The sequence below is a fragment of the Sander vitreus genome, chromosome 2, assembly GCF_031162955.1.
Source record: "Sander vitreus isolate 19-12246 chromosome 2, sanVit1, whole genome shotgun sequence".
Lineage (NCBI taxonomy): Eukaryota > Metazoa > Chordata > Actinopteri > Perciformes > Percidae > Sander > Sander vitreus.
Genome location: NC_135856.1, coordinates 11,716,049 through 11,737,680, shown reverse-complemented (window position 1 = coordinate 11,737,680; position 21,632 = coordinate 11,716,049). Strand labels below are relative to the sequence as shown.

At 42.3% G+C, this 21,632-nt stretch overlaps 1 protein-coding gene across 1 annotated transcript; it reads left to right on the top strand.

Annotated features, from left to right (window-relative positions):
- The first annotated feature begins 1,467 nt into the window (after window positions 1-1,467).
- On the top strand, window positions 1,468-21,182 carry LOC144535452 (lysyl oxidase homolog 4-like). The gene is made up of 15 exons (XM_078277943.1): window positions 1,468-1,577; window positions 2,490-2,758; window positions 2,853-3,466; window positions 4,118-4,329; window positions 10,044-10,082; window positions 10,202-10,409; window positions 10,989-11,169; window positions 13,220-13,374; window positions 13,470-13,637; window positions 14,195-14,357; window positions 15,189-15,432; window positions 16,869-16,984; window positions 17,359-17,495; window positions 19,808-19,919; window positions 20,018-21,182. The coding sequence occupies exons 2-15, from the start codon at window positions 2,491-2,493 to the stop codon at window positions 20,086-20,088; spliced, it is 2,688 nt and encodes an 895-aa protein (XP_078134069.1). The 5' UTR covers window positions 1,468-1,577; window position 2,490; the 3' UTR covers window positions 20,089-21,182.
- The last annotated feature ends 450 nt before the right edge of the window (window positions 21,183-21,632 follow it).

Here is a 21,632-nt window from a genome sequence, read left to right as displayed (position 1 = left end):
TGCACAATAAATAAATAATAATAATCAATAATACATTTTGTGTTTGTGACCTCTAGGTATACAAAAATAAAACACTTGGTAGTAAGGCATCATTTGTGCATTATAGAGAGGGGATACATTTTGTGGCAGACCAAAAAATGCAGGCTGAAAGAATCCCACCATAACTTTTTGCTGGTAAAGTAGTAACTTCTCCATATTCACCAAGGTTACTAATGTTCAACTATTGCAATGATTTACTCCACCAGAGTGAGCTCTTGAGCCTCAATGTCTCATCTCCTGTCACATCTGATTACAGTGAGCTGACTTCCACCACACAAGCACCATAAAAATCTCAAAAATATTTTACATATACATGTAAACTGTTAAAATAACACACACAAAATGTTATAGTAAGTTTTACATTTGTGTATTATTATTATTATTATTATTATATGAAACAAGTTTTAAAGACCAGCTATCTGTTCTAATCCCAAAACACATCTTTCATGTTGTCTCACTGCTGAGCACTCAGAGCTACATTATATTAAAGAAGGTACATATTAATTAAGTATTCTAACAAAAGGAACATTGAAACACAGCCCTATATCATCAAAATAAGGACCTTCACAACTTTTACAGTAAAGACAATCCTGCAATTTCTACAAATTGCATACATTAATGTGGATTTTTATTTTGATTACATATTCAGTTTTAGGTTGAATTCATTAAGTGTTAAAACATTGTAACCTCATCTTTAGAAATATCTGCTCTTCTTTATTTACTGTAAAATATAAAGCAACCGTCCATCTCTATTCTTAAAGAGAACTTCCTTTCTGTGAGAAGGTGCCACGACTGAGGATGTTATGAAACTCAACTTTATGCAAAGAGAAAGAGTTCAGACAGGCAGCTCCGTTCCTACTGTGGAGCACGTAGTATTTATTTCATGACACCACTAACTGTGGGCATGGGATGGTACCAGTGTGTGTGTGTGTGTGTGTGTGTGTGTGTGTGTGTGTGTGTGTGTGTGTGTGTGTGTGTGTGTGTGTGTGTGTGTGTGTCCATATGATTTTACCATTGTGTGGGTTAAGAATGCACGCCCTTTTAGTCTTTTCAGACATGTTAGGGGAACGTGATTGTTTTTTTACTTAAGAGTTTCAATGAGGATTGGTTAACGTAGCAACATACTTTAAGTAGATTAAACAAGTGTTGACAAGTCTGTGTTGGGATGCACAAATTATTATAACATCATCAAAAAGTATATATAGTATGATTTTACATCTGGAGAGCGAAAAAAAAATAAAGTGCATATATCATGTTTGGATTGTCTTTCCTGTGTGTTTTTATTGAATTCTGTGGTCAAAATTTCTTTAATGGACGTTTGGTGATGGAAAGAAAAATAGAAGGAGGTGAAGGAGAAAAAAGTTGCTTAAATTAAGAAAATGGGAGGGATGGATGAAGTGGAAGATCCGAGGGAGTGACAGAAAAAGTAAGAGGGAGGGAGAAGAGGAGAATAGAGAGCAGGACCAAACTCACATCCTTCTTTTCCTCCAGTGCTCTTTCCCTTCTTTCTCCTTGCGACTCCAGGCTGAGATCAACAGGTAAGTTCAACTTCAACATTTTCTCTTTACTTCAACTGTTCTCTTACATTTTGGTTCAGTCCATTATTCAGGATTTCATTCCTGCAGCTGCCGGAACTCATCCACACTCATCTCTCCTTAATTCAGGCCTCATGAGTCTGGCTTGTTGCTTTTTTTAAACATATATTTGTTTGTACTGATAGGCATATCAAAAGCAGAAATGGGTGGATGAATTCAGTATAAGGTGTCTCTTTCGTCCTCCAGATCTCCTCTCCTCTTGCTCCTTACCTCTCCAGTGTCTTTCTCTCGATTAGAAGAAAAGGTTTTTAAGGGTGGTCTCAGGATGAATTAATCATTGCTCATTAACCAAAACGTCTCTCACGGACGCTAACCAGCTGCTTTATTTATATGTGAGAACATTTTTATGACGGTGTTTATTTGCTTTTGTGTCTGTTGGCTAAATGCATGCAGCTAGCTTGAGGGTTTGTGGAAAGCCAAAGTTTCCGTTGGCTGGACTGCAAGGCTACTTTTAGCTTTGGTTATTACCCCCTTTGCCCTGACTGGTTCCGACTGAGGGCTACATTTTCATGATGTTTCTCAAGTCTCTGACTGTCCTTTAAATGACTCTGATTATTTTAAAGGATAAAAACATCTATCAATCTTTCATTTTACTGCAGACTGTCCCATTAGGGTTAGAGGAGAAGTTTCAAATTATATGTTTTGTCAGGGTATGGAATGTTAGTTCCATGGTTTTGTGTGATTTTTGGGATTTTTGTGGTAACATGTGCATATATATTTAGGGCCTACTGCTTTACATGCATCTTCTCTGTTTTCTGCAATGTTTTACTTCTCCTTAGGCCTACCTAACGTCACAACGCCTCCATTCCCATCAGTTCTTCTCATCTCTCCATTCTGCTTTTTTTGGTTCTCCAGGATGCTGTGCCTGGGCTCCCTGTCCACACTCCTCCTCCTGCTTCTCCTCTACCCCCCTCCGGTGTCTGCCCAGGAGGTGCTTGTACGTCTGGCAGGCGTAGGCCGTCGCAATGCCAACGAGGGACGTGTAGAGGTGTTCTACAATGGCGCATGGGGCACAGTGTGTGATGACGAGGTGGATCTTAATATGGTCAATGTGGTGTGCCGTCAGCTGGGCTTCCAACGCGGCTTGACCTGGGCACACAGTGCCAAGTTTGGCGAGGGTCAAGGTATGTCCAGCCAATGGAGTTTAGTTTTGAATACCATACTACTAACGTTTTATTTCTTTTGATTCAATAACTTACTGCCTTTTGTTGCTGCCAGGTTTGATCTGGTTGGACAATGTGCGCTGTACGGGCACAGAGCTCTCCATTGCTAACTGTCGCTCCAATGGTTGGGGAATCAATGACTGCACCCACGCTGAGGACCTGGGGGTCATTTGCAGCCCAGAAAGAAGACCTGGCTCACCCACTGTCTCCGTGGAGGAGGCTCCTTCATCCTCCAGGCACCAGCCAAACCAGCCAGGACAGAGAAACCCACCACCGCTGCCACAGTCTGTGCCACCCCCAGCCCACATCTCATCTTCTGCAAGAGGCCATGAGATCGCCCTCCATCGCAACCCAACTTCTTCCCGTCGCAGCATCATCTCCCCGCAAGAAAATGGCCACGAGATCCAGATCTTGCGACGGAATCGAGGTGGTTCCAGAGCAAGCCCACAGGTCAGCCCAGCTCTGCCACAAGGACACCAACTACTTTCACGTCTGGCAAACGGCGCAGCCTACAGGAGACAGGACACAGCTGTGAGACAAGAGGCAGAGGGACAGACGAACAGGCAGTCCCAACACCAGTCTGAGCGGAGGAGTGACAGGCATCAGCAGCTCAGTGGGAACCATGTCGAACCAGATGTGGAACTGGAGACTGATGTGCACTACACACAGGTAAAAACACACACATAGACACACACAACCTCCAGTACACTGCAAAGAAGTAGCCCAATCTAGCTTTATTCAGGCTCCCATACATAAATGTCATATGTGGAGCCACAGGCTAGTGGACATGTCTAATTAGAGACAAAACTAAAACCAGACCATCTCCAGATCAAGCTCTTATGCAGCCTTATGTTTAGGACCCAACCACCAGAAGCTCACAGTGCCTTCCTTCAAATGTGCAAGAAATTCAGACCAGAGGAAATTGCAAGACATTTATCACTTCTGTTTTGTTTTCTTTCTTTTCAACTTGCAGAGTTTACACTTTCTCAACCATTTTGTAATCATCATGACATGTATCATGACACATAAAACAAACTATGTTTTCTGTTAGTTTCCTTCCTGCTGCCTATGTAATGTGGAAGATTACAGTAGAGAGTGTCATGATTAGAGACATAGCATGTCATCTTATCATGTTATTCTTCTCTCCATTGCGTGCTGTCTGCAGATATTTAGTTAAACAAAGTGTTGTTTGAGCAAAGATGAAGTCATGTTTATTAACTTAAATTGATCTTGTTTTGGTTTGTGTGACAAAGATCTATCCTGTGGTGGCAGTCTTTATTTAGGATAAAGCAGTCCATTCTCAATCTTAAAAAATTGCAGGGATCTGATAGGGTTCACATAGAGGAGGCTCGACTACGGCCTGTGCTGTCCAGCAACCATGGCGGTCTGGTGACGGAGGGAGTGCTGGAAGTGAAGCATGCTGGGAGGTGGCGTCATGTGTGTAACCAGGGCTGGGACCTCAGCAGCAGCCGTGTCGTCTGTGGCATGTTAGGATTCCCTGCTGCAGAAGTGTTTGACCAAAACGCCTACAGGTGAGTGTGCGAAAGTGGACATGGCCGAGTCGCAGAGAATGTGTGTGTGTGTGTGTGTGTGTGTGTGTGTGTGTGTGTGTGTGTGTGTGTGTGTGTGTGTGTGTGTGTGTGTGTGTGTGTGTGTGTGTGTGTGTGTGTGTCTGTGTGTGTGTGTGTGTGTGTGTGTGTGTGTGTGTGTGTGTGTGCGTGTGTGTGTGTGTGTGTGTGTGTGTGTGTGTGTGTGTGTGTGTGTGTGTGTGTCTTTGTGTGTGTGTCTGTGTCTGTGTGTCTGTGTGTGTGTATGTGTGGTTATGAAATGGATGGAAAGGTGCGGTGGACTACACATCCCTTCACAGATTGGGCAGCCCCATGCCTGGACTGCTGTTCCATCCCCCCTGTAGTATAGAGGTTAACCACAACTGCTGTCATTAGTCAAACCACACTTGGCATGACATGTCCACTGTGGCATTAGCCGAGCCCGGCTGTCCGCCAGGCCTGTCTGCCCCATTAGCTGAGTGGGCCCCTTACACAGACCTTTAAAATAGTCTTAGAGAGTATGCTATTAATGTCAGATCCAGAGTACACGATTATCATCATCATCATCATGGTGTGTGTCTTCACATGAAACCTCCCTTACATGGTTTCTAATCTCATATAATTAAGAAACCCCCAGGGAAAACTGTGTGCAGCAGCACTTTCTAAAGCAGAGTGGCATGTCTGAAAGTCTGAGGACACACCTCTATTATCTTATGTAGATATACCATCGAGGCAATTTGATCTCTATCACTATTATTAGCTCTAAAACCCCTCTGTACAGTATCTAGCCAGCACCAAACAGCAGATAGATATGACAGCTAACTGGTGAACATAGAGGCGCGTTTAGCCACTAAAGTGCCAGATGTTTCCCTCGGGAGTTGGTGGAGGCCAAACCATATTTAAATATTTGCTTGGGATTCATCAGATGGATATAAACTCCAAAAGAATCATAATGTTGCACCGTATCTGCTAGATGTAAAAATAGGCAACTGTTTGCTAACATGTTCGACATAAAACTGAAAACGTGAATGATGGTGATGAGGTGTTTAAACCTGGTGTCTATTACTGTACAAAGACAAAATTATGATTTTGTTTGTTAGTTTGTTAGTTAGTTGCTGCATAGGAGCTGTTCATCACAACAATGTGCTATTTTACTCAGTAGTACAGTCATAGATGCAGACAGAAAACCCATTGAGTTACAAAAGCAAGTACAGAGGCTAGATCCACAAAGAAAAGAGACTTCAGCTTTGTGTAAATAAAACTTATTTATTGTCCCTCAAACATTCATCATTTCCTCAACTAATAATGTCAGGTTGTTATGCTGAATCTGTCTCTATAAATCCAGCTCATCCCTCCAACTTTCGCCATAAATACCCGCTTTAGCACCTACACAAACCTTCAAAGCCCTTACACACATACCATAGAAAAACCTCAATACCTCACTTACACACACATGCTAATACATCCCTGCCTCCACCCTCGTCGCACAGCATCTTACAAGACCTTACATAAACTATGTCCAGAATCCACGCGCGCATACAAACAAATATAAATACACACACAAGCTCGTGCACATGCAAACACAACCCTCTGTGTGTCCGTCTGTCTGCCCACAGAGGTCTTTTTATGGCTTGGCTAACAGGGCGACTGTACTGGCCTGCCCTGCACCATCTGTCTCTCCATGTCGCCAATAATTAGCCCTTGTGTCCTGCTCTGCTCTGCGGCAGGATACAGGCTGCTTCTCCTCAGCTGCCCTGTTCACCGCCACGGCCACAGCCTAGCAATGAAAACATCTCTCTTATAGTGTCTTATCTCTTTTAAGGCATCTTAAGAGATGTGTTCACGTATTTTGAAGCAGATACTTATGTTGGTGACTGTCCTTTTGAAAAGGTAGAAATTGGGATGTATTTTTATGTTTAGCGACAACAGCCATTTTTTTGCCACGCAAGCAGCGTGGCTCTAGTGATAGCAGTGTTGGTCGGCCTGTCTACCACTTTGGTCCAGACTTAAATATGTCCCTACAATCATTGGATGGATAGCCATGACATTTGGTGCAAACATTCATGGTCCTCAGAGGATGACGCACACTAGGTGGTTCCTTGACTTGACTGTTTTTTTGGTCGTAACAACTATTGGATGGATTGCCATGAAATTTGACACAGACATTCATGTTACCCAGAGGATCAATTCAATAATTTAAAATTTTTTAGCACCACCAGCATGGTCAAAGTTTTCACTTATCCAGTGGAATATCTCAACTAAATCTCCTAAATGTATAAAATGTGGTGCAGACATTTATGGTTCACAGACTTTATTCTAATGGCGTTGGTGATCCTCTGACCTTCTGTTAAGCGCCACCATGAGGTTGACATCTTGGTTTTTTTTTGTGAAATGTCTCAACAACTACTAGCTAGATTGCCATAAAACATTCATGTCCCCCTCAGGAGGAATTGTAATAACTTGAATGATCCCTTAACTCTTCATCTAGCACCATCATCAGGTAAAAATTTCAATTCATCCAATACTTAGGTGTATGACCAAATCCCTGTTATGAGAGCTGCACAGAGCCGCTAGCGTGACTGTAGACTGTTGACTGTTGTTTATATTGATCCAAGCATAAGTCACATCACATCTTCCTGGTGCTACCCACTATGCTGGCAGTGGTCCATGCCTGCTCTTCCTTGGGGTTTGTGTCCTCTGGAACAGCTGTAATTATGGTCTGAGAAATCTACTAGAATATTCTCTTGACTGAACCTGCTGCACACCCTTTGCTGTGTCAGCACTTCCCTCTCTGGCCATGTGGTTGTTTTTTTGTTGTTTTTTGATGTGATTGCCTTTGTCTCTGCCTGTTAAGTTGCTCAGCGCATTTTTACTGCTGTTTAAATACTCCCCCACTTTGCTGTGCTTACAAAAGGCAAGCGCTAAAGCTATTTTCCAGCTCCCTTGTTTCATCACATCCACACTCTCTTTGAGGCTGACAGTAACTTCAGTTCTTCTAATTTACTTTAACCCCTTGCTCCTTCTCCCCTCCTCAGCTTTTTTTTTTAAAGACTGTGTATGCCTTTGTGGCAATTATGTTAAAACCCACATTTCATGGAAAGCACATCATTATGACCCCTTTAAGGTGTTTGTAACATGGAGGTTGATGGGACTGTCTAGAGGCTGTTGTGGAGCCTGTGTAGCAACCTGCTGTCTCCTAAGTGAGCCGATTGTTCCAGTCAGGCAGCTTTGCATTCAGGCAGTATAATAACAGGTTATCTCTGCTTTCCTGACAGTCAGATCCTCTCTCCAACATGGCTTATGGTATTGTGTGGTCAGAGTTGCATAAAAAACCTGGCACCGGGCTGAAGATCCTGAGAAGTAAGAAAGTCTTCTTCTGGTTAAAATGATTCAGCAGTGCTACGGTCACAACCTGTTTGTTGTGCCCGAGGCTTGATGCTGTGGTTCACTACCCATCCTTAAAATCTCCTTGTAGGAGCCTCAACTCAGCTCCAACTTGTGTTTCGACCTAACAAAGAGCAACATCCACCGTGCTTTTAGCCCTCAGCAGGACAACTTAATTGTGTCTTAAGTGAAAACCAAAAGAACATGCTTTACCTCGTCCTGTGAAGTTAGGCGATGCTCATAAAAGTTGCCCAGTTCACAGAGACTTACATCACTCTCTCCTTGTTTCCCAGCATGCAGTCATAACGTCGGGTAACAACGCTGGGTTTTTTAAAGAGCTTTGTTTTTACAGAGGCAAGGCAGGGAAAGTTGATATGTACGTGCATATTTCCATGTCTGGTGTGTGTGAACCAACATGCTACTGCTCGACCGCACAGCAGACACTGCCAAGCAGAGCAGGCAATTATATGGGTAGCACCCCCCCCCCATCCTCCCTCTCATCAAAACCATGAACTAACACCCCCTTACAGTCTGTCTCTTCTATTTACCACCAAGTTATGAAACATCTTAAACTGTGCAGACACACACAGATAGACACAAGCAAATACACACCATCACACACAACTCACAAATACATATACATATTTGCAATGCACAACAAAGCCATATAATCCGTCCCTTCTTATCAACATACAGAGAAATCTACCCTTCTAGATCCATTCTGTTGTTTTATATATACCATTGTATGTGCCCTGTTCCCTTGCAGAGGGGGTATCTCTAGTTTTAGGGATGTTCATGTTTTCAGACCAGATAAACACGGAAAAAAGTAAGGGCAACAGAAGGAAGGAAGAAAGAAAGGAAGGAAGGTAGGAAAGAATGACAGAGAAAAGAAAACAAGCAAAGTCAGGAGAAAAAATGAGAAAAGAGGGAAAGAAGGGGGATTGAAAGAAAGAAAAGGAACGGAAAGATGGCAAGGAAGTAAAGAACAGAGAAAGAAAGAGAGATGCTGTACTTTCTGCAATATTTTATTTAGTTTTATGAAACTAGTAACTCCAGGCAGAGTAAAAAATAGCCAGATATTTTCTTTCCACAGAGTAGTTTGTCTGGCTCAGGGTTTTTATTGTGGGTTTCCTTCTAGGCCCCTCCAACTTCAAACACATTTCTCATCTAATATTAGCACTGTGCATAATAACCCATGTAGATTACCGGGATACTGGGGTTCTCCTGGAGAGGAAACATATCCCGTTTTAGGTAGCCAAATATTTAATTGCATCATGAATCTGGTTGTACAGTAAACTCTCCTCCTGTCTATACTTGGTGTTGTGACTCAGATTCGCAGATTCATGAAGGGCGTCAGTCACGCTGCACCTGTCTGTGGTCACACTGGCCGATGCAAGTGGTCAGCTCTAGTGTGTGTGTGTGTGTGTGTGTGTGTGTGTGTGTGTGTGTGTGTGTGTGTGTGTGTGTGTGTGTGTGTGTGTGTGTGTGTGTGTGTGTGTGTGTGTGTGTGTGTGTGTGTGTCACAGAGGGACACTTCCCAGACTCATCCTGGTTTGTGAATCATTCTTTTTATTGAATTACCCCTTTTTTTCTTCACTTTTTTAGGTTGTATCATTGTGTGTGTGTGTGTGTGTGTGTGTGTGTGTGTGTGTGTGTGTGTGTGTGTGTGTGTGTGTGTGTGCGTGCGCCCAGGCGTAGGGGGGCCCATTTTGTGTATACACACTGTTTCCCTTTAGAATTTGACTTTAGTTTCAGGTAATACCCCTGAAGCTAGACACAGTTTAGAAACCTCTGTTGGAGTTGGCAGACCTCAATAAGGCTTCTCAAAAGGGATTAATGTATAGTGGCTTGTTCATATTTTTTTTCCACATGGATGCCCCAAACCAGACATCCACTGTAGACATATAGACAAACACTGAAACAGAAATAATCATGAATGTAGAAATGGAAGATCTAAAAAAGTAATGACAAGAAGGTGGTGGTTTGAGAGGTAAGAGGGAGTTATGTGATCTGTTATTGTAAATCTCCCTCTCTCTTTTTCCCTCCCTGTCGCTTACATAAGGGCTATGTTTATCCAAACACACACACACGCCCTTCCCAGCATGTTGTGTCTCCTTCATAGCTTTCAGTTTGTTTATTGAAGGTTTGATAGATAGAATGGAAGAGTATAGGCATGTTAAGGAAAATTGAAGAGGAAAAATGAGATTGGGCACATGAGCAGACCGTGGGAGTGTATAGGACAGCTGGTTGTTTAGTCTACTGGATGTAAAGAAGCACAGTTATAACTCAAGAGTGTGATGTTCTCTCTCTTTCAGGAAATTGTGGGACTCCAAGTTAGCTGATCCCTCCTCCAGGTAAAATCAACATATGCTTTTTGAAGGATATAACTTGGGTTTTAAAGTTCATTAGCAATAAATATACCTCTCATGTCTCTCTCTGCTTTCTCTGCCTCCTCCATATTTTCCCTTTCCAGGCTGAGGACGCAGATCAGTAAGAAGGCCTACTGGGTGGAGAAGGTGCAGTGTCAGGGCAAGGAGGTCTCTCTGTCACAGTGCCAGGCCCAGCTGTCCCTCCCCAGGAGTGATGTCCCGTGCCGCAATGGCATGCACGCTGTGGTCCGCTGTGTCCCTGGGTCCCAGTTCACACGTTATGGCAGAGCACCTGCACCGCCCGCCGTGACGGTCAGTTGGAAGTTGGAAAAAATAGATTCTGAAAAATCATGGAATCGTTTTTTGATTTGATATTTCATATTGCATATGCTTATTTGTTTTCTTGCCCACATCAATACCACTCTCTTGTCTGTTCGCTAAATCGGAAGCTGCAGCCAGTTGATTCGCTTATTTCCACGTTGGGAAATGCTTAATCGCTTTCATGTCGAGTGTTAAGATGACAAGATTGATACCACTCTTTCTCCTGGGTGTGGGTTCAATCTTCTCAATTACCTATTAGCAAGTAGGTGAATAAGTGTATTTGTCAAAACTATTCCTTTAAAATGATAACTTTGATACTTTGATATTCTCTTCCTCAAGCAGTTCATTGGACTGTGTAGAGAAAGTCATCTTTTGTCTTCAGTCTAGCCAAAGAAGCAGCCCAAATATCCTTATCAGGCTGAAATCTAGTTCTTAATTAGGCAGTCTAACTGTTAAATCTGAAAATGTAGCTATGAACATCCAGACCCAGACAGGCTCTACAAGTATAAGATTTCTAAATCACTTCACAAACTTCCATTTTGCATCTAAACTCTTCCTTTTTCATTTCAGCCCGTTGTGCGTCTCAAGGCAGGGCCCCGGCTCGGGGAGGGCCGTGTTGAGGTGCTGAGGGAGGGGAAGTGGGGCACCGTGTGTGACCACCTGTGGGACATGACTGCAGCCAGCGTGGTCTGCAGAGAGCTGGGCTTTGGGACGGCCAAAGAGGCGCTCACCAAAGCTCACCTGGGACAGGGTAAGATAGGACACATAAACATAGCCACACACATAGTGTAGCCAAAGTGCACTTTTAAGTCTTTTTGGTGCTTTCCAGTAATGCATTTACTCACCATGCCTAGTGAGGTCATGGTGGGAAACGATTATTTGTTTGACCAAAACTATAACTGGGTCTTTGTCATTTTGTCCCATAGTGAGCAGAATCATAAAATCATAAAGAGTCCCTGCTACTGATCTGATGACCAGGGTACCGACTTTGAATCAGTGTTGTGCTCAGTGAGTCATTAGACTAAACCAGAGGTGTCAAACTCAATTTCACTAAGGGCCACACTGGAAATGACGATCACAATAAGGGCCAGACATGTTGAGTTTATTGACATGCTTTTATTTAACAAAAAAAGTCAATTAACTTTGTATTATTGCATGTCTCATATAGCTTTCTCCCATACAGTTTGGTCGACATAAAACCCTAAAAAAGTCAGCAAAAATGTTTCTTAGTCATCGTAGAATTTAGCAAGTCATGAAAAACAAACATTACATTTTTAAAAGCAGCTACCACCCAGCTGACTCACCACAACCTGTTTCACAGCCTGAATATTAAAAAACTCTCTGCTTCTGCGGGGAATTCTGTGTCTCAAAGTCGGCAAATCTGTCAAATTCTTCACGCCAGTGTCGCATAATTACAGTATGAAAAACAGTTTCCCCATTTTTTTGGTGTGGTGCACAACTAGTCGGGCCAAAATTTGCTGTAAACCTAGATTGATATGCGGGCCAGATCAAAATTTGCAAGGGGCCGGATTTGGCCCCCGGGCCTTGAGTTTGACACATGTGGATTAAACACTTGCTAAACGCAGCACTCCAAGAACCAGAGCAGACAAATAAACCCAGAGAAATTGTTTACAGCCTGACTTCTACTTCTATCGCAGAAGCTGATTGTTGAGGAACTCTACCCATGACCAATTATACGAGTGTAAACTATGCTCGGAGGTTCCAGCCACCAAAACAATGGCATTTGTTGTTGTCAAAATAAACCTGCTGTGTGTGAAAAGTTAGCACAGCTTTGAAACCAGGATGTCAGGCAATTAGCGCTGAGCAGGACCAAACGTTCAGAAAGACTGTGATTACTTTGGCACTGCTTTTATTGTGGGCACGAGAGTATAGCGGCTAAGTTGTTCAGCAATAATAGAGTTAAACATTTTCCTAGGAAATAGACCCCACTTTCACACACTCAGTTATTGTCCTTTTTTTTGCCGCACCTCTGCAGTAACTGTAATCACATTCATTTCCTCCCATTATCTTTCTGCCCAAATGAGCACATAGCATGTCCTATTATGGTGGCTGCATTTCCTTCTCTCTGCTTAACTTAATGAAGTCATTCATGGCAATTTATTTGAGTGCTTTAGGACTCTATTAAAGTAGGTGCTATGGTGCAGTTATGTCTGAATAATGAACATGGTTAAATGTCTAAATGGAGCACTGTGGCTTTTAATATCTTAGGCCAGTTTACCAGAGTTGTGTGAAAATATGTAAGAGTTGGATCTGTGTGTTGCAAGAGCAACGTGAAGGCTCATCGGTAGCACAGTTAGAGGAGAGCAACTCAAAGAGAGACTTGACATCATCAGCTATTTAAGGCCAAATTATAGGGCTTTAGCCTGGGCCTCACACACCTACGCCAACATAGATGTGTTCAAAGATTTTCCTCCGTTTGGCCATTTTGGTATCTATTTTGGTTTATAAAGCATGGCCCTGGTGGGCAGTGTGCAGTACAGAGTGTACAGTAATTTAGACAGAAAGCTCTCTGGCTAAGCTCAGTTTCAGAGCCACATCAGAGGTCCCGATCATGTCTGGGCTTTTAATTCCTCTTTGTGGACATCTGTGGCTGCAGAGCCCTGTGTGTGTGTGTGTGTGTGTGTGTGTGTGTGTGTGTGTGTGTGTGTGTGTGTGTGTGTGTGTGTGTGTGTGTGTGTGTGTGTGTGTGTGTGTGTGTGTGTGTGTGTGTGTGTGCCTGTCTTTTTGCACGTGGTTTGTAAGACACGTGAATTAATCAACTTCACGCCCTTCTCCTGTAGGTACCGGCCCCATCCACATGAACAGCGTGCAGTGTACAGGCAGGGAGAAGTCGATTACAGAGTGTGCCTACAGACAGGTGCCGCTTTACAGCTGCAAACACAACCAGGATGTAGCAGTCCGCTGCAACGTTCCCAACACTGGCATGCAGGCCACGGTGAGAAACACACAAATACATGCGTTTATGCGGACAGGCATTAAGCGGTATTCACGGACTGACAAGAAAACTCTTTCTCCTCCCATAACCTTCAGGTGCGTCTGGCAGGAGGCAGAGAACCATCAGAGGGCCGTGTGGAGGTGCTGATGGAGGTCGGAGGGGTGAGGCGCTGGGGCTCCATCTGCAGCGAGAACTGGGGCATCAACGAGGCCATGGTGGTCTGTCGACAGCTGGGTTTGGGCTTTGCTTCAAGTGCTCATCAGGTGAACAACAGAATAGATCATGTTGTATGCAATTTTCTGCTTCATTCTCCTCTTTCGTCTCTAAGCTTTTGTTCTGTGCTCCTATATTTCTTTCTCTCCCTCTCGCTTTCTCTCTCTCTCGCCTCTCTCCATCCTCCTTGTTTGTTAGTCTGTGCTGTGTTATTACCGAGGCCTGAGGTAATTACAGGCTTTTCAAACGTCCACTTCCAGCGCACCGAAAATAAAAGAGGGAAAGTGAGGCGAAGAGAAATCTGGATAAATTCACAGAGCAAACAGACTGAAAATAGAACTGTGCATGGAAAGGGCAGCGTGAGTGTGTTTTGAGGGGGGCTTCTGGGAACATTTAAGAGGCAGTTTTAAAATTGTGAAAAAGAATGGAAAATGTGATTATGTGTACTGATAGCTCCTATAAAGAAAATGGGGTTTCTTTGTTTATAGCAGAGTTTGCCTTCAGCTCGGACATTTTTTTTTTTTACAAATCCAGAAGTGTTTAACACAAATGCACAAATCTAATGACTTTGTGTGTGAATTTGTTCTCTTCTTGTGTCTCTGTACAGGAGACCTGGTACTGGCATGGTTCTTCAGATGCTGGTGAGGTGGTTTTGAGTGGAACGCACTGCATCGGCACTGAGATGTCTATCCAGCAGTGTCGCAGAAACACACACGTGTACTGTCCCAGAGGAGGAGCTGGCAGAGCTGCAGGAGTCACATGTGTAGAAAGTGAGTCCAAAACCAGCAACCACAGAGACACATTTGTATTTGTTGTGCAATGTTTGTTAAAGGGGAACTCCACAGATCCAACACATCAAAGTCTTGGGGAGTACTGCTCTGTGAAAAAGGTGTATAAAGCCTTTTGTAAACCTGTGGGGGGCGGGGGGCGTGTGTGTGAAATTTAGGACTTTGTTTGAGGCTTAAGAAGACAAGTCTTGAATTAATAAAAAATCTTGGGGTGTGGTGTGGAGTTAGAAAGAAGTGAACTTACCAGACCTTTGTAGCTCCTCAAATCTGCCTGAGGCTAGTGGCTTGAGGCTACATTAGCCGCTTCTAGCATAACACACCTGTTTCTTTTGGTGTCAATTTCAACTGGGAAGTTCCGACTTGGAAACAGAACAGTAGTGAAAGCTGTATGTTTATTGGCACTTCCGTCTTATTTGTGTCTCATTGAACGTACACAAAGTAGCTACTGTCCAACTTCTATCTGTGGACATGTTGCACAAAATACAGCGTAATTCATAGTTATCCACTGGTATTGCTAACACTGGAGCAAACCCCACTGTGAAATATCGTTTTTTGACTGTTGTACTGGAACGCGGTTAACTTGGGTGCGACATCATTTCCGACTCTGACTTCTGAGGTAAATGAATCGCAGCATTTGACTGAACTGTCGGCAGTTGAGTTGCATTGTGGGTAATGTAGGCGTCAGGTTTTGACAAGGAAGAAAAATGCGTAGAACAAAAAGATACATTTTTACTGTCTCACAATGTCATGGGAATGCAATTCTAAATCGGTAGAGTTCTCTTTTAATGAAACTCTGACCCTTGGCCCCTGCAGCCGCTCCTGACCTTGTCCTGGATGCTCAGCTCGTCCAGGAGACGGCCTACCTGGAGGACCGACCTCTCCACCTGCTGTCCTGCGCTAATGAGGAGAACTGCCTGTCTTCCTCTGCCGCCAGGATGAACTGGCCCTACGGACACCGCCGCCTGCTGCGCTTCTCCTCCCGTATCATGAACATGGGCCGCGCCGACTTCCGACCCCGAGCCTCCAGAGAAAGTTGGACATGGCACCAGTGTCATAGGTAAGACTGGGGGGGGGGGAGGCCCCATGACCCTAACCAGACATTTACACCCTCCTCCTTAACATTTACAGTGTTTGCTTCAAGTCACTGTGTCACTTAGAGGAGCTTTCAGGTTTTCATTTGGACCAACAGCTGCTCATTTTACGCCTTCAGCCAGATAGGGAGTGACTATATGGTGATTGTAGCTGCTTCAGAGTTTGGTTGGAAATGAAATGAAGCTGCATAACCTTCTCTATGGCACAGGACTGGGCATCATTATGAGGTGGCGTGAGAAAACAGAAGTCTTTTAGAAAGAACAATGTTGAACAATGCTACCAGAGGTTAAAAAATAAATGTAATGACTGCAGCAAATGATGGATGTAAGATCTGGACTATAAATAACCAAACACATATAAAAGTATGTTATTTAGCACAATAAACACAATCTTTTATCCTCCAAAATGATGTTTACAATAAACATCCTCCTCACTGGCCGCCCAGTTGTTACAGTCAGAGCCGTGACTGCACCCTGGCCTCTTATCTCAGCGGTTGTGGTTTTGTGTCCCAAAACGAGAGGCACAGCTCAGCAATCCAATCACTACCTCCCCAACCAGCAAACACATGGTTTGACTTTTAGTACAGTCTGTTCTGGGAATGGTTCTGTAATGAGAGAACAAGCACCACCAAACCGATATCTATGTGCCCACTCTGTGTTTTAACAATTGTTGTCCATGTCTGTTTGACGCCTTCGCAACAACGTACCAGGATTTATGGCTGCTATACTTCAAATAAACCTCAGGGTTGTTGTTGTTTTTTCCACAGGAGGATATAGGTGTGAACAAAAACAGCAACAAGTACAGCGAGATCTTTCTCTGTCTCTTTGACAACATTCGGTAACACTTTACTTGAAGGTATCTACATACGAGTGATGTCATGACACTGTCATGACACAGTTATAACACATGAACCCTAACCCTAACTCTAACCCTAACCCTAACCGTAACCATAACTTGTCATGACAAAAACCGAATGACACTTACTAAAAGAAGCATTATGTCATAAACGTTTATGACTTGTTTATAATGTTTATGACAGTGTCATGTCACTCTTATGTAGATACCTTCAAGTAAAGTGTAACCCAACATTCTGTCATTTAAGATTGATTTATTCATGAGGACAATGCACATTAATCAACATTTCTGTAAATGTGCCAGTGTTAGCCAGCCGGCTAATTTTCAACTGTAGTCCTAGTTACCTAGCAGGCATGTCTTCATGGTGGGAGGAAACCCACGCAAACACGGGGAGAACATGCAAACTCTACGCAGAAAGGACTTGCCCGAACTGGGAATTGAAACCCGCAGTGCCTACTTGTTGTGAGGCAGCAGTGCTAACCACTGAGCCACAGGTTTTCTTGACTTCCATCACATATTAATTAGGTCATCCTGATCCATTTTCAGGCACTACCACAGCATTGAGGTGTTCACCCACTATGACCTGCTGACGCTCAATGGGACCAAGGTGGCGGAGGGTCACAAGGCCAGCTTCTGTCTGGAGGACACCTACTGCCCTGAAGGTACGACATGACTACAGATTAATGTCAAATAAATCTGCTTCTCGAGGGAACAAACAAGAGAGTCAAGAAAACCTAAAAGTGCAACGCTGAAATCCCATAATGACCATTCAAAGCCAGGCGGCAGGCTGTAAGATCAGAGGCCAAGCCTAAATTGATCTTGGCTTCACAAAGCCCAGACAGTTTTATGCAGCTCAGTTTCTTTCTATTCATTTGACAGTCCCCAAAAAAAGATAAAAAATTGCTGTAATTTCAGGCTGGTTGTAGAAATTTAAATTCAAAGCAAATGACAGCAAAGAAGATTTACACATCATAGTCTTCCCTGTTTATCTCGCCTCATGTGTTTCCAACTGTTTTTTTTTTTTTCTTTCTACCAGGTATCCATAAGCGGTATGCTTGCTATAACATGGGACAGCAGGGTATTTCAGTTGGCTGCTGGGACACCTACCGCCACGATATTGACTGCCAGTGGATCGACATTACAGACATACGACCTGGCGAATACGTCTTCCAGGTTAGGAATTATGTATTACAACAAAAAGTTACTGTAGTTAAATATCCCCTGATTTTATCACACAGTCCGCTCAGCTGTCCATAAAGTTAATTGTAAAATTGTTAGTCGAATAAAAATGCTGATGAAAAGAATAATCCACCTTCATGGTGAAATCCATCATTTTAGTAGCTTAAGCAACCTCTTAGGCATTAAAGTGAGAAACAAAAAGTGTTTCAACATCTGAAGGCGCATATGAGATAAAAGCTGTGATAAAGACTATAATTTGAGCTAAATGGCTCTTGGCTGGTGTACCATTCAGGTGTACAGCATGTAGGCAGTTTTAAGGGTGTGTGGGTATTTAAGGAAAGGGAATTTAGTCTGGATGTATATAGAAAGTAGACCTGCTATTAGTCCACCCTTTCAGAACGTTCAAGCTTATTGGTGGTGGTGGCTCTGTCAGCACTTTACATTTAGCTTTATGTTTGAAAGCGAAGTTTGTTCTAGACATCCAATCGGCTGTGGTGACCTACTCATCTGTCCTCCCTCTCTGTCATTTGTTCTATTTTTTCATGGCAGCTTAGTGGCAGCAAAGTGATGATGTTTACAGTTTCCAATTATTTTTGGAGTGTTTAGGTCAAATCTAGATGTGTATGTGTGACTCACGTGTGAATGCGTAGACTGGGGGTAAATTACATGCAGGAGTGGTCTTGAGAGATAAAACCACATGCATGTCATAAAGCAGAGATCCACTGTTGCCACGATGACGGGACCCAGCAGCAAAGTTTGTGGTCGGGATCGTGGTTCAACAGTAGTTGAGCTGCTCATAAATTTGTGTAAGAAGTGAGAGATGGAGGGAGGGTGCAGATGCTCGCTCGTCTTTTATGCAACTGGGTGTTTCTTTGAGTCTTCACCAAGAATCGCAGGGTGGCAGCCTTTTTTAGGACCATACATTAAAACCGATGAGTCACGTCCACCTCCGCTTGATTGCTCCTGATTGCTCCGTCATTTAGAAATCAGCTGCACAACCTCACAGCCTTTTACATGACAGTGACAACCTTTCATTGTTCTGTAAAACAGGCTGTGGGCCCTTTGTTTCACATTATTACAAGATCTTTTAAGAGGGCATCAACTGCCAGTAAATATGGTGTTTTACATTGGGACTATAACATGTGTGCTGAAATCATTGGTTTGGTTGCTCTTAAGATGCAATTACTATATATATATATATATATATATATATATATATATATATATATATATATATATATATATATATATATTCTTTTATTTTTTATTTTTTTATGTTCTTGACACCAAATTTGGCTTAAAATGTAATGAAAAGAATTATATTTATGAATATTTTACATCTTAAATCTTTGCCTGTAAATATAATTGGAACCACAAAATGTATACTGTACTTTGTTGAATATGTGGTCAGGTTATCTGTTTGATGTGTGCATCAGGAAAATTCATATGTGTGCTTTTCTTAGATATGGCCAGCAGGCAGACAGGGTGGAAAACAACAAACCATGGCAACCAACCATGGCTACAGCCTAATGATAGGCTGCTACTTAAATCTAAACCCAAAACTGTCATCTGATCTCTGGCACTTTTTTTCCTGCACGGAGATAACAGTGGAAAGTGATGTCATGCATCGCTTGAACCCCTAATTTACACATCATGAGCTGTATAGAAAAAGAGTAGAACAATAAGCCTGTGGCTTCTCAGTTGACCTCGTGGAAGACCAGTTAAAGTTACTTGTCACTTGTTCCCTTTATTAAAAAACAATTAGTGTTCCTGATCTAGACAGAAAGGTACAGAAAGATCTAGACAGAAATGTACTTTGTCAGGCAACCAGCAAAGTCTCACGGCTCCCAGCCAAGAAATGCTCTTTATTTTCAGATAGGTAAAGGAATCAGTCAATTAAGATAGAAGGTGGATACTTTTGGCTGCAGTATTAAGGGGCATTTGTTTGGATTTTGACCAATAATTTCAAATTTCAAAAATTCAAAAGTATATGCTTAAAGGAGACTTTCAAAAAATATAACAAAATATAGTTTGCGTACAGGGAAATACAACACACAAGCCCATCTGGGAAGCTATAACTACTTGTGAGAGGGATTCAATTGCCTGGGCCATATATAGCAAAAGAACCGCACTAGAGTCTGGATACATTTCCATTATACATATATTGAGCAGGCTTTGCATATCGTCGGTTGAAAGTCGTCCTTTAATAAATTCTGTTTGATCAGAAATGTGCTGCACTTAACTGTGAGGAGGATGACTGACTTGAATCTTGCAGCATCTTATCTCTAGTCTATTTACTCTTACAGGTGGAGGTCAACCCTTCCTTAGACATGGCCGAGTCTGATTTCCAAAACAACGTGATGCGCTGTCGGTGCAAGTATGATGGAGAACGAGTTTACATGTTTGGATGCCATGCAGGTACAGTGTGAAGACCTTTTTTTTAGTGCATTTTTACATCTCAATACATCCTTGTTGCTATGTATTCCACTTCTCTTCTTTTTGTCTTTTATCATCAGGTGATGCTTACAGCGCCGAGGTGGAGGACTTGTTTGACCACCAACGTCAGATCTCCAACAACTTCCTGTGAATTAAGGAACACACCGATTTAAGGACAGAACAACTGTACAACTTCTCACCACACCTCAACATGTCAGGGGAAAGAGGTTGAATGACAATGACATGCCAGTAAACAGAAAGAAGAGGGTCAGAGGGAGGAGGGTGGGAAACTGGGATGGTATGGGAGGGACTTCATGCAAAATGGCTAATTAGGATCCCGTAACCTGACAGAAAAAGACTAAAGTAAACCATCACAAGCATCATGTCACCATGATAAAACATAGAGTAGCTCACAATTTTAAAAGTGTGTCCTAATTCCCTTGATCAAAACTTAACCACAATTAAGAAAGTAATGACATGAAGGCACAATGAGAACAACACATCCTTTACTTTTACAGTACACCACCAGGCTGTCGTTCATATAAAATCAACCCAGGTAACGGACTACAAAACTCTGTACATGCTTCCTGTGCTTTCACTGTTGACATTACTAATGCAGTATTTACTGTTACAACTGTGTGGTTTTTGGTTTGAATGAGAATTGTTTTTTATTTCATGGTGCTATTTTGCCTTTTGAATAAATATTGTAATGTATTGCAAATGTATTGTCATGTACAGTTTTATATTACCTCTCTGGAATATTGTTCTTTAGATCTCTAATTTATGCAGAAATTTAATGTACTTTTGAGTTGAACCTTGTCCCTGTGTGGCTGTGTTATGTATTGTTTATTTTATGATGACAAATATTTTCACTTGTTTGTTTTTCACCTGTTCAGCATCGGAAACATCAGATGAGATGTGGTTGTACCACGGTATTGCGCCTTTAACAGTACTTGGTAATGGTAGTTAAAGAATAAACGTCAAATTGACAAACTATGGTTATTTGAGGCATTGTTATTTGACTGCAGAGTTTTCTAATGCAGAACAAAGATAATGGGTAATGTTAGTTTCTGCAGAAGATGTAGGGAATACAATAACTTTAACTAACTATATAGGAAAGCTAAATAACAAAAGGACAAGTTATCCCTAACAGCATCAAGCAAGTTATACAGTGCCGTATGCAATTTTGATTGTCTCATCACAACAGCATGTAGACTCCTTTGCTTCCTTCAGCAGATTTAAAAAGATCTACAGTAAAAAGATTAAAGCTTCAACAACGCCTGGGTTTCCCATCCTTTCCCATGGAGCCTGAGCTAACCCGTATTTTATGGTTGTTTCCAACCTCATTCCCACTGATGAACACATACAAACACTGTGGAAAATCTCACAGCTGCCCACTGTCACATTACATAGGCTATACTTTTAATAAGTCGCTTACTTTGGTCTTATTTTTCCCCTTTTATGAGTTGAAGAATATCATTTTCACTTTCTATAAGTAAAAGGACAAATTAAAATCAAATTAGTTATACAGAGTTCAAAAAGAATGATAGAAATTTAAAAATAAATGCCATTTTTAGTTACATTGGCAGAAGAGTGCTGATGTTGGCTGTTACTGGCTACTGTTTTCCTAAAGGTTATGACTAGACTATGACTTTGTGGATATGTTAAAAGAAGTCTATGAATAAAGGACTATTT

Bases quoted from the DNA above. Each gene is read 5' to 3' on its own strand.
- LOC144535452 (XM_078277943.1), top strand. From the start codon at position 2,491: ATGCTGTGCCTGGGCTCCCTGTCCACACTCCTCCTCCTGCTTCTCCTC. The intron at 10,083-10,201 runs GTAAAATCAACA...TTCCCTTTCCAG, and splicing joins TTAGCTGATCCCTCCTCCAG to GCTGAGGACGCAGATCAGTA. The intron at 11,170-13,219 runs GTAAGATAGGAC...CTTCTCCTGTAG, and splicing joins CAAAGCTCACCTGGGACAGG to GTACCGGCCCCATCCACATG.